We start from the raw sequence: 21,559 nt of genomic DNA, 5'->3' as shown, positions 1-21,559 counted from the left end.
TATGTATAAACTGACAACGAATAAACCAGTCGTCCCCCCATTTATGCTAAGTAGCAGATGACGCTACAACTTATATAGAATAATGAGTATCTCGTCCAGAACCCACTGCCTACGTACCCCACCGGAGTGAGTGCTTAAAGTTAATGCATTAATGCGACAGATTGTACTTAACAGTATGTAACTGGAAAGGAGAAAATGTAGGGGCCAGACCGGGATTCGAACCCGGGACCGTCCGAACACTAGCCGAGTGCTCTACAGACTGAGCTACCTGGTCACCGATGATCGACCCAGTCCATTCCCGCTACACTCCTCCCTCTTTTCTCGAAGTCTCTTCGCCCTCAAAGACATACGAGACCCTTCCAAGTATATATATACATTGGTCAATTAAAGACATCACAATAATAATAGACCATATTTTACAGATACTATTTGATAGATGACAAAGGCGTGTGATGTACATCCATATTGAACATGTATGCTACGGTCAATGTTTTTTGCATAAACAAAATTAAAATGGTGTAAATACAAGTACAAGTATATCACTAGTAGTTTTTATTCTGTATAGTATAATACATCCTTTAATATTCTCTTTTGTGGTTTGAATTTGGAAATACTTCTTTCGTGGCTAGTGTGTATAATCACAAGTTAAATAGAATAATTCTTACATTTCCTTGTATAGTTAACCCTCTCTATAAAGGATACCAATGCGACACAGCAAACATGTCATTTATAGTCAGATATTCTTTATACACAAGTCAATCGTATTTATGCCTGTCCTTTATAGACAAGTGTCCTTTGTACAGAGGTGTTATTTATACCACGTTTCACTGTATTGTTTTTCCATGCTTTTCAATGAGATATACATGTAGCAACTACGAAACATTAATGTAAGCTAATACACATCGGAATTTTAAGTCATGCAGTATGCAATTTGCATTTTGTAAAATCACATATTTTATTTTCTTACAAGAATCAACGTTTTTTACTCGCAAATCGATTCATTTATTTCATCCCTTAGATTGTGACAAATGTATATTATTGTATTTTAATCCTTAAAGATGCTCCACCGCTGACAAATGGTATTTTTTTACTATCAAAAACAGGAGCAGACGATTTAGTATTTTTCTTCTATTACAAAAGTTACTTACTTTACACCATTACCACCATTGAAAAGTTTAAGCTTCTAATTTTCCTTCAAGTTAAAAATATGAAAAACAATTAATTGCATCCCGAAAAAAATCCGTGGCACTATATTCTATATGCGCATGCACCAAAGGCGAAATAAATTATTTTACATTATTTTTTGTGTTAATTAGGCATATATATATACACGATTAAACACAGATTATTGTTCGAATGATGAATATCATTTATGCTCTGTCGGCGGTGGAGCATCTTTAATATTTAGGGGATTATATTACATATACGCACATATATGATCCCTGACGGTCAATAAGTAAAATAACAGAAACAAGCATATTACAAACGTCTGTAGTTTAATAGACCCCTGGAGCTACTTGGTCAAGTGCCACAAACTACATGATTAACATACATTTGCATCAATAATCATACAATATTCTTGTTAAAAATTACTTATGGTAGTATGCTATGGCGGTTATTACAAAAGTCTAAAAAAATGAAAATAAATATTGCACAAACCCATAACAAAATATAACATATAAATATAATTAAGACATATGGACGGAGTCTTACAATTAAATAACAAAACATAAAATTTCAATAAAATACATCAGATCAGAGAGTTAGTCAAAGTAATCGAGTGATGAAATGCCGAGGAAATTTTCGATGGATCTCCCCCGCATAAAACCCTGTTAAATATAAATTTTGAACAGGAAACTGGGACTTTAACCTTTTACTCAGATTACATAATGGAATTCACAATTGTCCGGAAGCATCTTTACACTTTTGCTTTTAAAACAGGGAAGTCGATTATAAATTTGTGTCACGTTTCTCAATGAGATGGAAATAAATACGTTTCACTTCATTTTCCACAACTTTCCTGAACACCAGATAGAGATTTACATATCCCTTGTATAACACATATCACAGCTGTTATAGAAACACGTTCTGGTTTTGTCCATGATATTTGTTCCTCTGGTGACCTTCTATAGAAACCCAACGTCCTCATCGCAACCATATGGCGTTCATACAATGTCGCCACAGTCCCATAGCAGTATTTCGGTATAGGGAATCCGCTGGACGTATCCGATAGCTGAAAATAACATTATGGTAAATTATCTCTATAAGAATGCAAAAAAAAAAAAAAAAAAAAAATAAAAAAAAAAGTACCTTTACAAGGTTTTTACCAAGAAATAAGTTTCTTTATAGTGAAACATTCTGATATAATCTATAGGGTTCTATGTATATAAGGGTGTATATATTTGACAACGATTTAGTGATTCACGCAAACTGATTCTATTTAAGGTTATGATTAAACTGGATTAACCGATACGTGTAACAAATTACTCAAGACAAACTGCATAAAATAGAAAGATTATAGTTATGATTTAACTGATAAACAAACAACTTACCGTTTCATATATCGCCGACGCATCAGATTTACTGAGTCTGCTTATGAATTCCACAACATCCAGAGGTAGTTCTGTGATAATAAATAATGAAGAATTTAAGTCATTATCTTTTAACTTCATAGGGATGTAACAGATACTGGCTAAAACCACTAAGGTGAAAGTATCAAGCAAGTCAACGAGACAAAAAGAATAATAATGATAACAAACAGATACAACAAGAACAGGGGTAAAATAACATGAAAGTCAACAAGACAAAACGAATAATAATACAAAACAGATACAAAAAGCAGTCGGATAAAGGTAATATGCAAGTCAACGAGGGAAATGTGAATACGAACGGAAACTACAGTGTATAAAATCGGCCCAGCATGAGTATAGCAACACTAAGTATCGGATATACTTAGTGCTGCTATATTTAAATAATGCTTACATAACACTGACTTTTAATCCAATGAACCAAATAAGGATGCATTTAGATTCATTCAGTTCATAGACTGGAATGTGACATTTTGGAATTTCAGGGGTAAATAAGTTAAAGGATTGTTCAATTGTATATGCATTGATTCAATCTTAAAAAAAAATATTTATGGTATAAGAGGGAGGTAAACGTTACAACAGGGTTCCAAATCTCTAGTGTAAATATCTCAGGAAATCTTAACTAAGTCAAATGTTGTTAAGTCTATAACAAGTGTGTTACCTTGTAAGAACCCCAGTACTTCCAGAAACCCTTTAAGACTGGTGACGTCCGTTTGGCTGTCCACACTGACGCCAATAGAACGTATATCACGGTTTGTATCCGGCTCCTCTAGTACCATGTTCAGGCCTACCAGAACTCTCCTCCAGTTTACAAGGTCAAGGTTGTCTGGTACATCTTCATAGTTCATTGTTACCAACATATGTGGTCCAATTTCTCGTGCGTGAATAGCATTTGTCACCTATAATAAACAAAAAGATAATTGTGCCAAAACATAAATAAAAAAAAACAGTATTAAATCATATGCCTTCACCATTGTTTTATCATACAGCATTGCAAATATCACTATAAGTCGTTGACGATAACTACTGTTATCGGAATTGTGGCTTGACATTGACTTTAACTATCTTATACAGGCTTATATCAAAGTGTATCCGTTCAGGCTATGATACCATTAGTAATTATATATCTATTCTTGGTCCAAGCCATTTCAAAAAGACCGAAAGCATGAGGATGGTGAACTAAATAATCGTTAGATGATATGGGAGACTAGAATACCAGTTAGGTATACATTTAACGGCTACCCGGCTATATCTATTAGTTATTTTTAACTTAAATTTTAACGTACATTTGAAACTAGAAAACTTAGCAGGTCCTTTTGATTGTCTCCCCTGGATTGGCCCTGTAACATTTCCACGATCCCTTTTCTCCAATACTTGGCATCTGTTCTTAGAAGTAAGTAGTCGATATTCTGACGAGGCGTCGCTCCATCTGGATAAAATGATACAAAGAAAGTAATGAATAAACTCAGGTTGAAATTGTTATGTTACTTACTTAATTGATTTGCATTGACAGATTTCCAATGTATATTTCCTGTACAGTAATCAATGAATTCGTTTGATAAGCTAAAGACATTTTTTTCCGATTCGAAATAATACTTTATAAGAAAAAGACGGAAATAAGATGCAGCGAATTCACTTCCTTTTTAGTTTATGCAAAATAAAGGGATTTTCACAATAGTCTTAGAATACGAAGTTTAGATTTTGTTTATAAGGAGATTGATGATTCAAAATGAAGAATTTTTCATAACAGTCTTAGAATATGAAGTTTAGAAGGTTTTTCAAGGAGATGGATTTAGTAGATAGTACCTTTGAGTGAAGCATGACACCCAATAACGTCTCTCACTGGATACATCAGTGACGGATCACCTGTTGAAAACATTGACACGCAATTACCAAGTAAGTCCATACAATAACAGAAAAGATAATTAAGGGATAGCAAAACGCACTAACGACAGGTCAAGGTATCTTCAATGTTTGATGTTTGAATCAGAATGAAAGTACATGTAAATTAATCATGCCAGACATTTGCCCATTGATAAGTGCCTAATGAATTAATGTATTCCCCAAAGTGGTAAAAAGCGAGGAACTACGCTTAAGACATTGAAATAATACAAAATATTTGTGAACATTATTAATAGAAAAAAATAACACAATAACAGGTTGCTTACAAAGATTTCAAACGTGATTAAAAAGTATTTTTATGGGATATATATCTATATCTGTAACAATTGTATAAATTAATTTGAAATTACAGTAATAATTAGAAAACAAAGTAATTAAGGATTACGTGAAAAGTCACGAATCGGACCAATAGCTCACCTGTATTTCTATACTCTGGCATATTGTTAGGCTATGCAAATTCAGTTCATAAAATGTCGTCGTAGATAAAATGTGTTACATATATATGAAGCTTATGAGGATGGGCTGTCTATTAATATATCAAACGATATATGATCACTCCTCTTTGGGTAATTCAAGTGTATTTATATAAAGAATTTGTGGGGTTTTCGAATTATTTCCTACAGTAAAAAAATCCTTTCGCGATTCCACGTGGCAACCATACAACAGCACGGTTACTCATACATATTTATATATACACAAATACTCATATACGTGACGTCTTGATCATGTCACGTGCTTATATTTATATATCAATAGATAATTAACAGTCTGGTCATATACCATATTAGTAACATAATAACTGTGACGTCAGTATGGGTAGGTGACATACATTTATGTACATGGGTAGATAATAACACACATGTCTTATAATTTTGGACGAAATATGATTGGTAAAATTATGTAAGTCTTATTTTTATAAGTCAATACCCGTATCGATCGTTTACACCCACTAGTATGACCCGTAATGACGTAAACAATCGGAAATACTCCGTAAACAAAGACTTTGTTTATCATATCCGATTAATTTTATTGTTAATACCCGGATTTTGGTTTTGAATAAAACACAAAACATGACATTAGGTCTATAAACAAGATAAGATGGCCGAACTTTGGGCTGAGTGGAATTCCCAGCTTTAAGAAAAACAAAAATGAAAATAAATCCCCAGACATTACAAGACAGATAACATGTACAATGTACTTGATAAACTTTGATGAAATATTAAAAAAAAAGAAAAAAGACAGAGTTTTTGTGTTATCATCCGCAGTATGTTTTACAGGTAACCTATGAATACCACGACGGGCCCAGGTAGTTCTGTATGAATACTTTACGATATATGTATTTTACTTCCTAGCGTGGTGTATTAACGCAACATTAAGGTGAACAAAATACACTCCTCTTAACATTTGTATATACACGTATGCTTATATTTGTATATACATCAGTAAGGGAACATAATATGAAGAAATAATGACAAAACATACTTACATATCATCAGTGATCATACAACACTTTGGAAATAAACGTGTGTTTTGAAAATTTCCACTGGTAGAGTATGATGTGTACAATAAATATACATTGTAATCCCCCGGATGGACCGACATTTTGTCGACCCTGACCTTCTCCGCTTACCGTCTAGTCGGTATGTTTGGTATAATTGCTGTACATTAACCTGTCAATAAGACCATTCTTAACCGTAAGCCTGACTGATTAACTGTTAAACATTCTTTCACTTACAATTCTTCATAGGAAAGCAATACAAAAGTTAAGGGGAAAATAAGCTACGGAACTTTCCTTATAACTCCTGTAATGCTTTCCTATAGAGAATGTTAAGATAAGGAATTTTCTGAAGACATACTGTTATAATATAATATCACTATTTTAATAATTTATTTAACATACTCTACAAATGTATGAGATGAAGATCTCATTAAAATATTGAAAATGTAAATTTCAAATAAGTCTATGATATAAATAGATATGTAATTATATATATATATATATATATCAGCTTGTGTGGTATTTGTCCTATAAAAAGATCGTTTTACTTATATTCGATAATCGCCAGAAAAGATTATTTTTCTTCTCATATACCAACTTCGAATATACCGCAGCCTCACAAAACTTGCAGACATTCACACACACAACGCCGGGGTACCTTACATATAGGGAAAGATGTCCTAAAATAAAATTTAAATGTCAGTTTAGCTATTTCAATTTCGTGGGGTTGATATTTTGGCGAATCCGCGGACAGTGCTATGATCACGAAAATTCGATCCACGAAATCTATACCATTAAATTAAGATCGTGAAAATTTAGAACCGCTAATTTTTTTTTTTTTTTTTTTTTTTTTTTTTTTTTGAGGTCAAATCGCGAAATTTTGACAAGCGAAAATAGCCGGCTAAACGGTAATAGAATGAAAACCCATACAGTTAATTTACAAAACAAACATCTTTACCATTCGTGGTAATATGTACACATGCAAAGATGGTTTCTGATTTCAAATTCAATTGATTTACAAAAACATATATTTTAAGATAAGAATATATAGGATATAGGATTTCAACCTTTGTTTAACCATCGACATGATGCGATCAGCTGTCAAAAAGCTAGTGACCCGATATAAAAATATACCCGATTATGTTTCAGCTGAAGAGTTGTTCCGGGATCTTCTTCCTTAATCAATATATAAACAGGTGTCGATTATATTAGAAATGGGCCCTGTAGAACACTTTTACCTTGAATTTAAGTTTAATTTATTTCTTCCAAAACAATTTTCGGAACCAAAAAATGATTCGGTATAACTATTGGGTTACAGCGCCACTGGATTTATCATACCATAAAGTATCTGAGATACAATTAATGGAAACCAAAATATTGGTAAAACAAGGATGTATATTGACAAAAAGAAAAAGAAATAACAACAAAAAATCCACTTGAATCGGTTAACCAGTAGTGCTCATTTGGCAAATTACTTCCGCAATTGGAATATATCGTTATACTTATGTTAATGTACATAAGATCATGTTAAGATATAAAGATTGATGTGTATTACAAATCAACGTTATTGACTTCTTCGATTCGATACACCGCTATGTGTGTTTTGAAACGATTTTTGTCAATATACACGCTTGCTTCACACATTTCTCGGAAGGGTTCCGTTCCTTGTATCTCACGAATTTTTATTACGGTATACGGCTAGTCCGCTAAACCTGCCTATATTATTAGGATTTTTTTGGCCTAATATATATTAGGCAAAATTTAAAAAAAAAAAAAAAAAAAAAAAAAAAAACCCTTATAATATAGGCAGGTTTAGCGGACTAGGTATACGGCGTATATTAAATATAGTCCTTACACAAAATCACACCTTTTCACAAAAATTGTATAAGAAGAACAACACAGGTCTTTGTGGTTTCTGTGTTAAATAATTGAACTTTTGGTCACTATCAGTGTGTGTGTGACTCATTGATTATATTTCGACACCTATTAAAATGATTACTAATGGGTTCTACACAGGTCCCCACTGGATCTAGTCCCAAATGCGTAGAAGTACGGACTCACTGGAAAACCTAATACAGTCGTGAGGGAGGAATGCCAAATATATGGTTAACTGGGGTCACTGTGCTAAGTAAAAACAATCACGGAACAGTGCCAGATAGTTTCTATATTTCAAGTAATGCTTCACATAATTTTAACAATATCCACCCCCACTAATCTGCATATCTATCCATAGCTTTGTGTTATGACAAAAAAAACCGCAGGCCACTTCTGAAATGAGTTGGTGGTCTTTATTTCTACGTTCAGAGCGGTGACTACTTTGTTCATGTATTGAAGCTTTATATAAATACTGAAAATCGGAATTCCCGTTTCTACGCTTCTGGACACTTTTAGTATTGTAGGTGTATTCAGAATAAAATTTAATTCGTGCATGAGCATAGTCATAAATGTTGATAACACAAGTATTGTACAATATTTAACAACAGTGATGGTAAATACAGTGATATATTCAAAATAGTCTATACATTACACATCATACGACAGCATTTTTCTACTCGTCAGACACCCTCTCTCTGGCTCATTCAACACCATTAATAATATTACTCCCCTCTCTCTAGCTCACTCACTCTCTTCAGCATCACCTAACGGCTATATATATTCGATAATCGCCAGAAAGGATTATTTTTCTTATCATACCAACGTCGGATATACCGCAGCCTCCCAAAAAAATGCAGACCTTCACACACGCATCACCCTGCATACAGGGAATAGAATGTTAATATAATCAACGTTATGATAATTTTCTGTTTAGGGTCTGGATAGGAGATGTTTTTTTTTTATTATATTGTATTCGAATTAGGTAAATCACATAAAGTATAGATCAACGACCATCCCGCATACAAATGTAGAAAGCCAACAATAAATATTCAGCTTTCATAAACTCTATACAAAAATTACTACGGCCAGTCTTTTTTCTACCTCTACGAATACGTTTTTATGCCACTTAAAACCTATATAATAATTAAAGACGAGATTAAAAAAAGTATATATATATCCATGTTACAGCCTTTTTTTATATCGCCAGGGGCAACCTCGATACTCCAGTGGTTCCGATCACTTACGATCTCTACACCCCTGGACTAGCTCATAGTAAAACTAGAGACAACAGAACAGAACAGGTAATTTAGTCCTCTGATTCACATCAAAAGAGCCGTATAACGGTACACTGTGGTTGACTGTGTGGCTTTGAAGTTGGGCGTTGCTCTCTCTGTAGTCTTCAAAGTAAATCTTTGCATGCGTGTGATTGGTTCAGATGTTTTCCGCTGAGCTGCATTCAGTTTTACTATGAGATAGCCCAGGGTTGTAGAGATCGAAAGTGATCGGAACCGTTGAAGTATCAAGGATGTATGTGACAACAGGGGGATGAAACTATTCACCGTAAGTTTTGCTAAATAATACACAATAAATATTGCAGACAAAAATACGACAGCAAACACGGTAAAATGAGTTTTAAAAAAAACAATTTAATAAAATCATCGATCATAATTGCATATGTCTTGCTTGATTTCCCAAGATATTTTTTTTTATAAAATATCATGAACATGATCACAGTCACAAACACAGCGCTCCTGCCACAGCAATAGCACTGCATTAACATCTGTTTTCAACTTGAAAGACTATCATACTTCTATTAAGTCCACACTTCAGTTTTATCCGTCGTGACTCCTTTAGAACTTTGCATTTCACTTTTGCCACGAAATATGTCCACTTTGTTCGCCACCTCCTAAAAGCGGCCAGCTCGCGCATCAATGGTTAAGTAAAATGGAACTGTGTTTTATAAAGACATATATCATAAATCTTAAAAGCTTACACTTTCCGCTGATTGCAGGACCTCGCCAACTCTGTTTGGGAATAGGACGATTGGTTCACTGATGTCTTTGGCTGCATTGTGAGTTGAAAGTCTCTTCTAATTTACTGAATATTTAATTTAACGTGTCAGGTATCCTCTATCTTTATACTATACATCGTTTGTAGAATTTTGAATGCAATAACATGTTGTGCAATTTCCAGATTTCAAACAAATGGTATTAAATATATGATGCACGGTAACCCTTTGTGACATTGTAGTATTCCTTTTGTTCGTTTCTAAAGGCCATTGGCATGGAGCTGACTTTGAGTGGAGGGAGTTGGTCACTGCCTTTGTAAAGGTTGATGAACTGGACAGTCGGGATAGTATGCGTTTTAGCGGACTCGGTTCTTCTTTGGACTCCACGAATAGGCGGAAGACGAACACTCTCGATAGCAGTGGTTTCTAGGGACGGTGAAGTTGGTACATACTTTGAAGATTTTAGAAGTTTAAGATGTGATTCATATTTCAAGCTTGAAGATTCAGAAATCAGCGTGTTTTTCGGTGTTGTTTTCTTTCCGCTTGATTTGAAGCCTGGTTGTGGAATCCATGAGTCTGCTTGTCCTAGTGAATATTTGGAATGCTGCAAATGACAGGGTTCTCTCCCTTTCTTTTCCCGTGTTAGAAACTTTCCCTTGTTTTCAGGTACAGCCTTTAATGGTGGCAGCGCATATTTTGGAGAACCGTCTTTATTTTCAACTGTGCCAATGTTTTTCTTTTTTGAAGCGGATTTCTTTCCTTTCTTTGGTTTATCTGTTGAAACAGAAACAAGTACCGAAATTAATGATGATCGACCAGAAACAATTTAAAATGTAAATTCTGAAAGTTCTTAAAATTTCATCACATCTTTAGATGTACACTATAGGTTGCTGATTTATTTACATACATTAGAAGATATTTTTGCATGTTGTAACGATAAAATATAATTATTAGCGAACCATTACGGTGCCGTGATTACCAGATTCAATTTTCATCTCTGAATTTTATCACCACTGGGTAAGAATTATAGAATGTTGTCCTTTCAACAATGTCACCATGATCTGTAAGCGATTAAAAGTTTGATAGACAGTTTATATTACTGTAAAGCGGTCACAGCATAAAGATACAAAACGCAGTCTCAGTGCAAAATCAAGCAAGCATACAAATACTTAGCGAATTTCATTTGTATTTACCTTTTTGTTCCCCCTGAAGAGGCATCAAGGCTTCCTTTGAAGACTCTGGGCGAATGTATAGATGTTCTGGTTCAGTTCCCGGATTTGGAGATCCCGGAATAGGAGACATGACATAAACAGACCCGTTGTTTCCGTAGTACATCTTAGTTTCACCAATCACCATACACCTGTCCTTCGAAGTCCTTTTCAGTCTTTCACATTTAGACGATACCTGAAGTGACGTCGCCTTTTTCGTCTCGTCTTTCTCTTCCTTCTCCATAATTTATCGCAAAAAAATAGTGAGTTTTAAGTTTAGCAGTGTTGAAAAGCAGCCGACGTTAATGTATAACGCGTAGCTATGGAGGGAATTATGGGTATGTCAATTATGTCGTACTATATATATTATGACGTCATGATCATTGTGACGTCATTGGAATGGTATATCACTATCAGTATCCGTGTTCACTAGAGAAGATCAAGGACACACCATGCCATCAACAACCAAAACATCAAAATCTCATATTGGAAATATAACAATCAGAACAGACGGACTTACCAAACTATCAGGCAAAGTGAATCCAGCAAAAGCACCTGGACCCGACAACATTCCAAATAGAATACTAAGGAATGTTCTGTACAAATTTCACCCGGACTTTTAGCAATTTTTCAAAGCTCCTTAAATACTGGACTATTACCGACAGATTGGTTTGCGCAAAATATAAGCCATTTTAAAAAAGGGAGAACGACATGCAGCAGCCGAGAATTATAGGCCAGTATCAATAACATCGGTACCATGCAAGCTGCTTGAGTACATTATTTGTAAACACATATATGCTAAACCATCTAGAGCATCACAACATCTTAACATCGCTCAACCATGGATTTCGATCTGGATTTTCCTGTGAAACACAACTTCCCGTCACTATTTACGATCTCATGAAATCATACAATAAAAACAAATATGTCGATCTAGCCATCCTCGACTTTTCAAAAGCATTTGACACTGTACCACGCCAAATACTCCTACACAAGCTGAACCAATACGGCATCAAAGGAAATCTACACAAGTGGCTCTCAACCTTCCTGACACAGCGCTAGCGTCAGTTGAGAGTAACCCTTGAAGGAGAATTCTCTCGAGAAGCCTCAGTAGATCCAGGAGTTCTTCAGGGAACAGTACTCGGACCGCTACTGTTTCTCTGTCACATCAATGATTTAATTCGTACCTTCACATCAATGATTTAATTCGTACCTTAGCATAGCCATTTGCAAAGAAATAAATGTTGATAACACAAGTATTTTACAATATTTAACAACAGTGATGATAAATACCATGATATTTTCAAAATACTACTTATCAATACACGTGTACATAACATCATACGACTGCATTTTTCTACTCAACAGACACCCCCTGTCCGACTCATTCCATACCATTTCTCCCCTCTCTCACTTCAGCATCACCAATGATTTACGTCCTTGAGAATCATCTATCATATTTCAAGCTCATCGTCGACTAGTTACTCATACTACAACAAAACGGGACTCCAATGGAAATCGCTGGTATCTGTATCCTATTAGATGTCACCTAACTAGCATATTAGGGACCTCCGAACCACCCACCAATGAAAGAAACAGACAGTGTACATTTGTAGATGTATTAGTGTAGTAACACCCTACATTTGCGTCAGGGCAGTCGTACGGGAAAGCCAATCAGGGTTTGGGGGAGCTTTGATTACACCTTGGTCAGGTACATTATGCACCTGTGTTTGAGAGAAAGATACATACCACCAGAACTGAAATTCATTGTATTACTATACTATATATAGCAACCAGCTCTACTAAAATCGATGTTTCTAAATAACAATATTTTTAATACAATTATATCTTTGCATCTCTGTGTTCACACCGTGTGTGTTTTGGGAGACTGCGGTATAGTCTTCTTGTACATCCTTGAGAATCACCTATTTACATGGTCCTGGACTAGTTACTCATACTACAACAAAACGGGACTCCAATGGAAATCGCTGGTATCTGTATCCTATTAGATGTCACCTAACTAGCATATTAGGGACCTCCGAACCACCCACCAATGAAAGAAACAGACAGTGTACATTTGTAGATGTATTAGTGTAGTAACACACTACATTTGCGTCAGGGCAGTCGTATGGGAAAGCCAATCAGGGTTTGGGGGAGCTTTGATTACACCTTGGTACATTATGTTTTTGAAAGATACATACCACCAGAACTGAAATTCATTATATTACTATACTATATATAGCAACTAAAATCGATGTTTCTAAATAACAATATTTTTAATACAATTATATCTTTGCATCTCTGTGTTCACACCGTGTGTGTTTTGGGAGACTGCGGTATAGTCTTCTTGTACACACAAGGATCTGAGAAATAGTTACAGTTTATATAATAGACCATAGTTACAGTTTATATAATAGACCATTTTTAGATGTTTTAGGAGACTAAATCAAAATTTGGTAAAAATAACACTCTATATTGTACTATACACGTAAAGGGTGGAAATCTCCCCGAGACAAAACTTCTATCCAACCTAGCTTTAGCGACTGAAAAATCACATTTCTAGCATGTCTTCATATAAACGGTTACTACCGTTGGAAAAAGCCAAAATTTTCCTTTCAAAATCATCGTACACATCTATACAAAGTGCCTCAACTAAGACGACAGCACCACGTTTCAACAAAAATATCACACAAATGTCCTGTAGAAATTCATCATGGCATTTTCTCCTTCATTATGCGTGTATTTTGACGGGCATCTCTGGTGTGTGGGTTACGCCAAAGGTAAATGACGAGATGTTCTGTGGGAAGGATAAAAAATCATTTCAGACAGCCAATGGGATTGCAGGGAAGGTCTCGCTTATGCATAATGCATACGGCCCGGAAATGCAATGATTTTTCCTTCATCTCTTTCTTCTGTTCATTTACAGATGCATATTGCCCATGTGGTGTCCATGATAGCTTTCAACAAATATTTCAATTTGACTAGGCTAAGGGTGTCAAGGGAGCAGCATATATAAGAGAGATTAGAAACTCCTTCAAAATCTTTGTTGACAGCAGAGGGACATCTGTACATTTGTATGTACCCGATTTTAATCTACTTATCATAACTAGGATATGTTGGTAGGCAATAAACAATCAATAGTTCAATAAGCACATTTCTGTTGTTTTGATCGATATAACTAGGAAAAGTTTAACTATATTAAAAAGTTTTAACTTAATATTTTGTGAAACTATTTCACAAGAAAAATTCTACAAACATAAAGTCCCTCCCTCTGCCAATTGTAAAGATGACAAGATTTTCAAATCTCTCTTTTACACGATTCTGCTCAAAACATATTTTTCATAGTAATTTAAGGCCGCGGTGGCCGAGTGGTTAAGATGTCCCGACATATTACCACAAGCCCTCCACCTCTGGGATGTGGGTTCGAATCCCAAGTGGGGCAGTTGCCAGGTACTGACCGCTGGTCTGTGGTTTTTCTCTGGGTACTCCGGCTTTCCTCCACCAACAAACCTGACACGTCCTTACATGACCCTGGCTGTTAATAGGACGTTAAACTAATAAACCTCATGGTAATGGTTCATCCTGGAGCCAGTGACTGAGTGGATAAGATGTCCTGACATATAACCATAAGCCCTCAATCCCTGGGTCGTCAGTCTGAATCCCATGTTTAACAGTAGTTTATTAGAGTTTGGTGGCTTCCCTTCACCTCCTTAAATGACCATGGCTTTTAATACATTGCAGCATGTTTAAGTAATCAAATCAAATCAAAATTTTTATCCTTAAAGGGAGTAAGTTCCAAACCTTTAACCAATCACAATGCATCTTCATTTACCAATAGACTTTATGGTGCGAAGCCTTGGTGAAAGCAAATAAAACTAATTACTTTAAAATCACATTTTAATATAAATGATATGATCTTCCAGACTGAATCTTTAAGTTTCAACCCTACTGTTTCTACTGTATTCTTAAACTGTAATATTAAAACTTAAGATATGTCATTATGACATTACCTGCAGTTACCACTGTGATACGAGGCACAAGGTTTGGAACTAGAACTTTTACTAAAACAAGAAGAGAAGATATGTTTTGGAAGGAAAAGGTTTTATTCAAGTTTCCTTGTAATCTCCTTTTTCTTCCAGGCCCCTGAAAAGTAAAGAAAATAACATGGTTAACATTGCTTGCAAAATTGAATCACTTTAATAATAATTTTGTATTTGCATATTCCAGAGTTATCTGCCCTTGCGGGTAGGTATTGATTGTGACATCATGTCTTTGCGAGCTGTAAGTCATATTTTTTTGAAGAAAACAAAGTGCATTGCACCCACAAAATAATGCAATCACAACGGATACATACCCGCATGGGAGCTAACTCTGTAATATTCAAAGACAGAATATTATTGCTTTGAACTTTTATATCATGGAAATAACTATAAATGACGCAAATTAAAGTAACTATTTAAGCCTTCGACCAATTCAAATACATGTTAGGACTATCAAATTAGACATACCTAAAATCTATATACAAAACAAGGCTCATCGTAATCTCCTAGCTTCTCTCTCAGATTCTAGTAGTGTAAGGATATCTCCCTCACGGACTGGGCCCTTAACGTTCCTGATGATAGAACGGTTGCTGTCGTCTAAGAATTCCACACGGACCTGAAGAAAATGATAATATAATTTTAGTGCTGATGCCTTTGATGGCATAAAATACATTTATCATTAACCTTTTCACCCCCGAAAAATACATTTGATCTACTCTTATTCCAAGGCTGGAACAGTCCATGATGTGTTTTCAGGGGTGAATGACTTAATTTTTCTTACATTTGTTACTTACTTACTGATACCATGCATTAATTGCATACTACCTTGTAATTATTACATTTCAAGGTATAAATTTTATATCAATGGTGAAAACACATATCAAACATATTCAATTCATTTTATCCCTGTATCATTGTGTTGTATTTGTATTATTGTTGATAATTTCATATAAAAAGGATCATTATTGTGATAACTGATCAGGTCAAGCTTAACTATAGGTCAAGCTTACATCTTCAATTTAGCATAAATGACTCAAAACTTGTCCTCATAATTTGATTCATATTTAGGAAACATGATTAAAATTTAACATTCCTTTAAAGTGTTTCAGTCATTTTGATGAAAAGGATTGATGTTATGCTTCCGTTTCTACTGAATGATTGAAAATATCATAGGCGAGCAAAATTAACTGTTATCCAGTGTCACATTGTCAAGCAAATTCTGAAATTTTCAATATATTGAGTGACCCAATTGATGGAAAACAGCTCCTGATGAAACCCCAGAAAAGCCAACGCTAAGCGGCAAATATAGACTTTGATTTTTACACCATTGATTCTTTCAAAACAAAGGGATTTTGATGGAAATTGTGCTTTTCAAATTATTACCATAAAACCTTGCCTATTATTAGACATCTAAACTTAGCAATAAAATCTATTGAATTTTTTTGTAGAAGAAAAATGTATAGGAATCAACAGTTTTCAGGTGACTTATTATGAGGAATCATATGCAAATAGCCTTGGTAGTTCAACTTGGACTAAATAAGACTTATTTTGCCATCTGACCAGCAGTTTGAAATCTTGCAAGTACCAATTTCTTAGCTATATCTTTAACAATTAAAATGAACAATCAAGTTAAATAGTTCTGTACTGTATGTACATACTACATATACTACTATCATTTTATTTAACCTCCAGGTACACATTTTATTGACTTCATTTTTTTGTAGCAGTCGGAATTAACACCATAGTGGCACCTGGACACTTATATTAGGTAACAAGTTTTATAACTTGCACAAGGAATTATATATATAAATTGTACTTACTCTATTTAATTTTGTTTTCTTTTTTCTCTTCAATCAGATAATTTTTAATTATACAAATTAAGATGAAGAATATGATTTTGCTCATTTATGTCCTATCAAAATGATTATTTACCTGGGTACACTGTCCCTGTGATCCTGTGCGGCCAAGCACCTTGGTGACCTATGAAAAGAAATTAAATATAGTTAAACAAATACAGATTTAATTTTTCACTATGATTGCAATCGTAAATCAGTACGTATGCAGTTGAAAGGTCTTATTAACTGTTTTCTTATTATGTATGTGTATTTCTTATTAAGTATTGCTTAAACTTAAAACCTTTGCTTGCATTTTAATATCAATTATTTTATTACAAGAAATCAGTTAGCTAGCTATTAGTTTTATACCCATATATGGGGTACTATGAATAACAGGAATGTCTAATTATTAATTAATTCCTTACGTTTTGATTTATGCATATATACATTGAAAATAACTGCTGTATTTTTATATCTAAAATGATTATATTTAAAATGATATCCATCTGACAATTATATGTAGGAGTAAATCTAAATCATTGTCATTCATTTTGAAAGTTGTCGAGTAAGAGTTATTTCCCTTCTACAGAATAAAGTTGGAATTCCTGTACATGACACGCTTATGTTATATATTTATCGTTATGATGATGTAAAATATAACACGATTCATAGGAGTTATTAGAAATAGAATGACTAGAATAATTCGTGATAACCGATTGATGATACACGAGGTACGTTTTATCAACCAAAATGGCGTATCACCGACTGCCATGATCAAGACACGTGCTACGAGTGATCGGTTTTATTCTCAATTTTCAGACATATTTTGGCATCATTTTCGTCTAGTTATGTAAATGAATAACTTAGGTATAAGTTTAGCCTAATTTTAAGTTGATAACTGTGGTAAGACATGGATAATATGCATACTTTAGCTAACTTGACTGGCTGTAATTTGTCCATGCTGAATGGTGCAATTGAAAAGAAAGAAAGCGGAATCCGGACTAAAATTTCCGTAATCTTTGCGATGGCTTTAATATCGAGTCATTTACTCCTTATTTGTACACATGTAAAGAGAAATTTAATGTCGAATTTTATAATTTTATTTTAGCTCTATTCACATTTCATATCAAATAGTATCAAGCATTTGGATTTTAAATTTTGAACCTTATAATGTTTATTTCCGGATATTTTCTATTGGTTTTAAACTTAGGTCAATACAACCCAATCGGCGTCAAGGAGGCGCTTGACAGTTTGTCTTTGGAGGAACATTTGATCTTGTTTGTTCTCTTCAAAGACAGAAGAGAACATGAGTGCGATAAAGCGGATGTCGACTGTGGACGGTCGAAAAACGACGAAAATTATTTGTTGGATAAGAGATAAGCTTTGTAGGGTTATGGATGGATTACGTTGTCAAATAATATTCTTCAAAATATCGACAGTGATCTCAAACTGATCACAGTAGATATCTCACAAACTGACATGATTACCTGCCATGGCCGTTTTCATTTATTCGGGAACAACGATTCGACCGTTTGTTAATGTCATTATTTCGAGTAAAAAATCCAGACGGACCTGCAGGTTTTGATACAGGCCAAAGCTCGTCGGAAAACAATATTAAAATCATCACCAGGTCCGTCTTTAATTCATAAACAACTAGCTAGGGTCCAACCAGTCAAACCGCATAATCGAAAAAGGCCTACTTACTGCTGTACTGCACACATTTGTTTAATTGAATAACTTTTCAACGGCGACAATTTCATTGTAAAGTAGATAACGCTAAAAGAACAGTCTCACATTTGAAAAAAGTGTCATGGTTCATAAATAAATGGGCCTGATTTGGCCTGTGACTGTATAATGTAAGTTATTACAGTAGAGAATGTGTTCACATGCTTAGACCAGGTTGCACACAACCCTGCATATGGGTAACAGTTACCCATTTGATTAACAGTTACCTGTTTGTAGTTATCAATAAGTTACCCAACCTGCATCCTCGATACTCCAGGGGTTCTGATCGCTTACGATCTCTACACCCCTGGACTATCTCATAGTAAAAACTGGAGGCAAAAGAACAGGTTAATTTTAGTCGTTTGAAGTATATCAAAAGAGCCGTATAACAGTACACACTGTGGTTGACTGTGTGGCTCTGAAGTTAGAACGTTGCTCTCTCTGTAGTCTTCAAAGGAAATCTTTGCTGGTCTGTGATTGATCAAATGTTTTCCGCTGAGCTGCCTTCAATTTCACTATGAGATAGTCCAGGGGTGTAGAGATCGTAAGTGATTTGAACCCCTGGAGTATCGAGGATGCCCAACCTGTAGACCAGACGTCCCAAAAATTTGCGGGTCCGACAGACATGTCCGGCAAAATTTGACTCGGAAAACCTATTTTAAAATCCGGTCTGTACTGAAAGTCTGTAAAAAGTCATCATTTGATTCAACAAAACTGTGTTTTTAACCCCACAGCAATGTAGAATTTAAACTGTATAAGATAATCATAAAAGCAGCTGCCTAGACACTAATACCCGGAAGCTATGTTTACTTCAAAAACTCACATTATTGTTTGGTCCGACAAAAATAATATTCGGTCCGGCTTACTCACAGTCCTTTCCGGTCCGAATGTCCAGCCATTTTTTTAACTACTTTCGCAATGTCTGTTAGACTTGCACTTCAGTAGCTTTATCATTCTTTTTTCTTTAAACATCCTTTTGATAATACCCATTCTATATCTTTATTTGTATATATACTATTTGTAACTCTGTATGACATGATGTGTTCCATGTTTACAACTACATGTACTGTACGGTATACCAATATATACAATGTATACCTTCTCTCTATTGCAGAATATTATCTACAAGGATGCTAACAGATATGCTATTTCTCAAAACTCAAGGTTTGTTTATTTTCATACTGTTTACCTGTTTTATGTAGACTAGTACATATATAGCCATGCATTAACTAACTTTCATTGTAAAACAAAATAATTTAACTGAATAGTTAATCATAGCTCAAATCAAGTTTAAAGTTTTGTAATGACTAAGAGTTTTGTTTTATTGTTCAATTTTGTCAAATGACAATGTACATAACATGCATCATTGTACATGTCATCCTTCATCTCCATGGTAACTATCACTTTTGTTCTCAATCCCTGGACTATATATATGTACAGTGTGTTATAGCAAAACTGAAGGTTATGTGATATAATAGACGATACAGGTAGTTTGTACTTCAATGTACTTAAAAATGACAAATAATATTAATATTATGGCTTCTTTCTTCCTAAGTAGCGGTCCATGTACTTAAAAATAATGAATAATATTAATATTATGGGTTTGAAATTTTGTGTCTTTCTTTCTAAGTAATCTTCTGAAAGTCTGCGGTTGAATGGTCATTTTTTTTCTCTCCTGAAATGACTCCAGTTTTACTATGACAGTGATAGTATTTGTTACTCCTGGAGCATAGAATTGAGAAAAAAATGGATATTATGCATGTGTAACATTACCAGTAATATAATCTGAACATATTTTTGTGCTGATGAATGTTTGATGAATTAAGCTGGTCTTACAATATAATAATTGTTAAATTGTGGTTATCAACAGCCATATAAAAGCGGTAACTTTCAATTTCACCGAAATATTTGAAATGCATTCATGTAATAATAATACTAATGTGTATTACAGAGAACAGCCCTCTCCAAATCTTCCCGAAGGCCCCTCAGCCCTTCTTTCCGATAACTACTATTACACACGGGACGGCCGTTGTTTAGTGGAACCTCCTACCGTTCTGTATAGTACAGATCCAGACCAACAGAAGCTTGCTGCTGGAGAATCTACAGAAAAAGCCAGGTAACAATAGGCTTTTGGTTTGTACATGTGTAATGGTACTCAGCTGTCTATATTATTTTCATTAAAATAAAAAATTGGATTGTTTCTAAAAGTTTTTCATATTATTCAGTTTATAATAATATTAGTTATTGAAATATATTTTTCTTAATTAATTGACAATGTTTTTTGGATTAAGATTGTTGTGATGCGTAATAATTTAAAGAAAGAAAATGTTGGATTTTAGGATTTCAATAATGGGACTAGTTTTTGTATGAAGAAAAAAAAATCACAAATTGTAACAGTTACCTCCCTTGGAACACTAGTTACCTTTTGAAGTATGGCGTTTAATTCAGGATAATATATTTGTTCTTGACAGCGCTGATGCAGATCCTGTGGCCCCAAAGAAAAGGCTTGGACCCACTCCTCCCGGCTTTCGCCTTCACCCAGAAATGACACCCAAAACATTTAACCCTAAGCTGGTGTGACAGTATTTGTGGATTGCTAGGATATTCTGATTTGATTGTATTACATTGATTGTAAATAAATAGTTAAATAATGTACTCTCAGCATTTTCTTTTCTTTTAGTTGACTGTTGAAAGTTCCTGTAAGATTGTTTAGAATAAATGTTTTTTAGCTATTGGTATTTTTTCAAAACGGCTTTCATCCCTGTCCATGCCCCTCCATCCTTATGCCTGTCTAGTCATTTGTAAACATGTGTTGTTAGCTTTATTTCTCAGAATGTATTGAAGAGATCTTTCTCAAATTTCATACATGCATATCGGTTT

At 34.4% G+C, this 21,559-nt stretch overlaps 3 protein-coding genes across 4 annotated transcripts; 1 reads left to right on the top strand and 2 right to left on the bottom strand.

The window, feature by feature from the left end:
• Window positions 1-537: 537 nt before the first annotated feature.
• Window positions 538-6,132, bottom strand: LOC138324957 (uncharacterized). Of its 2 annotated transcripts, none has more exons than XM_069270244.1 (6): window positions 5,977-6,132; window positions 4,395-4,454; window positions 3,875-4,017; window positions 3,250-3,487; window positions 2,553-2,623; window positions 538-2,233 (listed from the first exon to the last, which is right to left on the bottom strand). In XM_069270244.1, the coding sequence occupies exons 1-6, from the start codon at window positions 5,981-5,983 to the stop codon at window positions 2,003-2,005; spliced, it is 750 nt and encodes a 249-aa protein (XP_069126345.1). In that variant the 5' UTR covers window positions 5,984-6,132; the 3' UTR covers window positions 538-2,002. The 2 variants fall into 2 exon arrangements, with proteins under 2 accessions (XP_069126345.1, XP_069126344.1); XM_069270243.1 differs by lacking the exon at window positions 5,977-6,132 and adding an exon at window positions 4,908-5,106.
• A 3,435-nt stretch (window positions 6,133-9,567) lies between these two features.
• Window positions 9,568-11,480, bottom strand: LOC138324956 (uncharacterized). Its single transcript, XM_069270242.1, has 2 exons — window positions 11,065-11,480; window positions 9,568-10,645 (listed from the first exon to the last, which is right to left on the bottom strand). Exons 1-2 carry the CDS (start codon window positions 11,321-11,323, stop codon window positions 10,074-10,076), a joined length of 831 nt encoding a protein of 276 aa, XP_069126343.1. The 5' UTR covers window positions 11,324-11,480; the 3' UTR covers window positions 9,568-10,073.
• Window positions 11,481-18,164: 6,684 nt separating this feature from the next.
• On the top strand, window positions 18,165-21,332 carry LOC138324955 (NADH dehydrogenase [ubiquinone] 1 alpha subcomplex subunit 7-like). Its single transcript, XM_069270241.1, has 4 exons — window positions 18,165-18,344; window positions 19,794-19,843; window positions 20,631-20,795; window positions 21,151-21,332. Exons 1-4 carry the CDS (start codon window positions 18,261-18,263, stop codon window positions 21,257-21,259), a joined length of 408 nt encoding a protein of 135 aa, XP_069126342.1. The 5' UTR covers window positions 18,165-18,260; the 3' UTR covers window positions 21,260-21,332.
• Window positions 21,333-21,559: the final 227 nt, after the last annotated feature.

Source organism: Argopecten irradians, chromosome 6, assembly GCF_041381155.1.
Source record: "Argopecten irradians isolate NY chromosome 6, Ai_NY, whole genome shotgun sequence".
Classification (NCBI taxonomy): Eukaryota; Metazoa; Mollusca; class Bivalvia; order Pectinida; family Pectinidae; genus Argopecten; species Argopecten irradians.
The sequence above is the reverse complement of the archived record's forward strand: the minus strand, read 5'-3'. Positions and strand labels throughout refer to the sequence as shown.

Bases quoted from the DNA above. Each gene is read 5' to 3' on its own strand.
- LOC138324957 (XM_069270243.1), bottom strand. From the start codon at position 4,929: ATGCCAGAGTATAGAAATACAG. The intron at 4,018-4,394 runs GTACTATCTACT...CATTTTATCCAG, and splicing joins GTGTCATGCTTCACTCAAAG to ATGGAGCGACGCCTCGTCAG. The intron at 3,488-3,874 runs GTACGTTAAAAT...TGTTTATTATAG, and splicing joins TAAGTTTTCTAGTTTCAAAT to GTGACAAATGCTATTCACGC.
- LOC138324956 (XM_069270242.1), bottom strand. From the start codon at position 11,323: ATGGAGAAGGAAGAGAAAGACGAGACGAAAAAGGCGACGTCACTTCAG. The intron at 10,646-11,064 runs GTAAATACAAAT...CTGTTTCAACAG, and splicing joins TCTTCAGGGGGAACAAAAAG to ATAAACCAAAGAAAGGAAAG.
- LOC138324955 (XM_069270241.1), top strand. From the start codon at position 18,261: ATGAGTGCGATAAAGCGGATGTCGACTGTGGACGGTCGAAAAACGACG. The intron at 18,345-19,793 runs GTTATGGATGGA...TCTCTATTGCAG, and splicing joins TAAGAGATAAGCTTTGTAGG to AATATTATCTACAAGGATGC. The intron at 20,796-21,150 runs GTAACAATAGGC...TGTTCTTGACAG, and splicing joins GAATCTACAGAAAAAGCCAG to CGCTGATGCAGATCCTGTGG.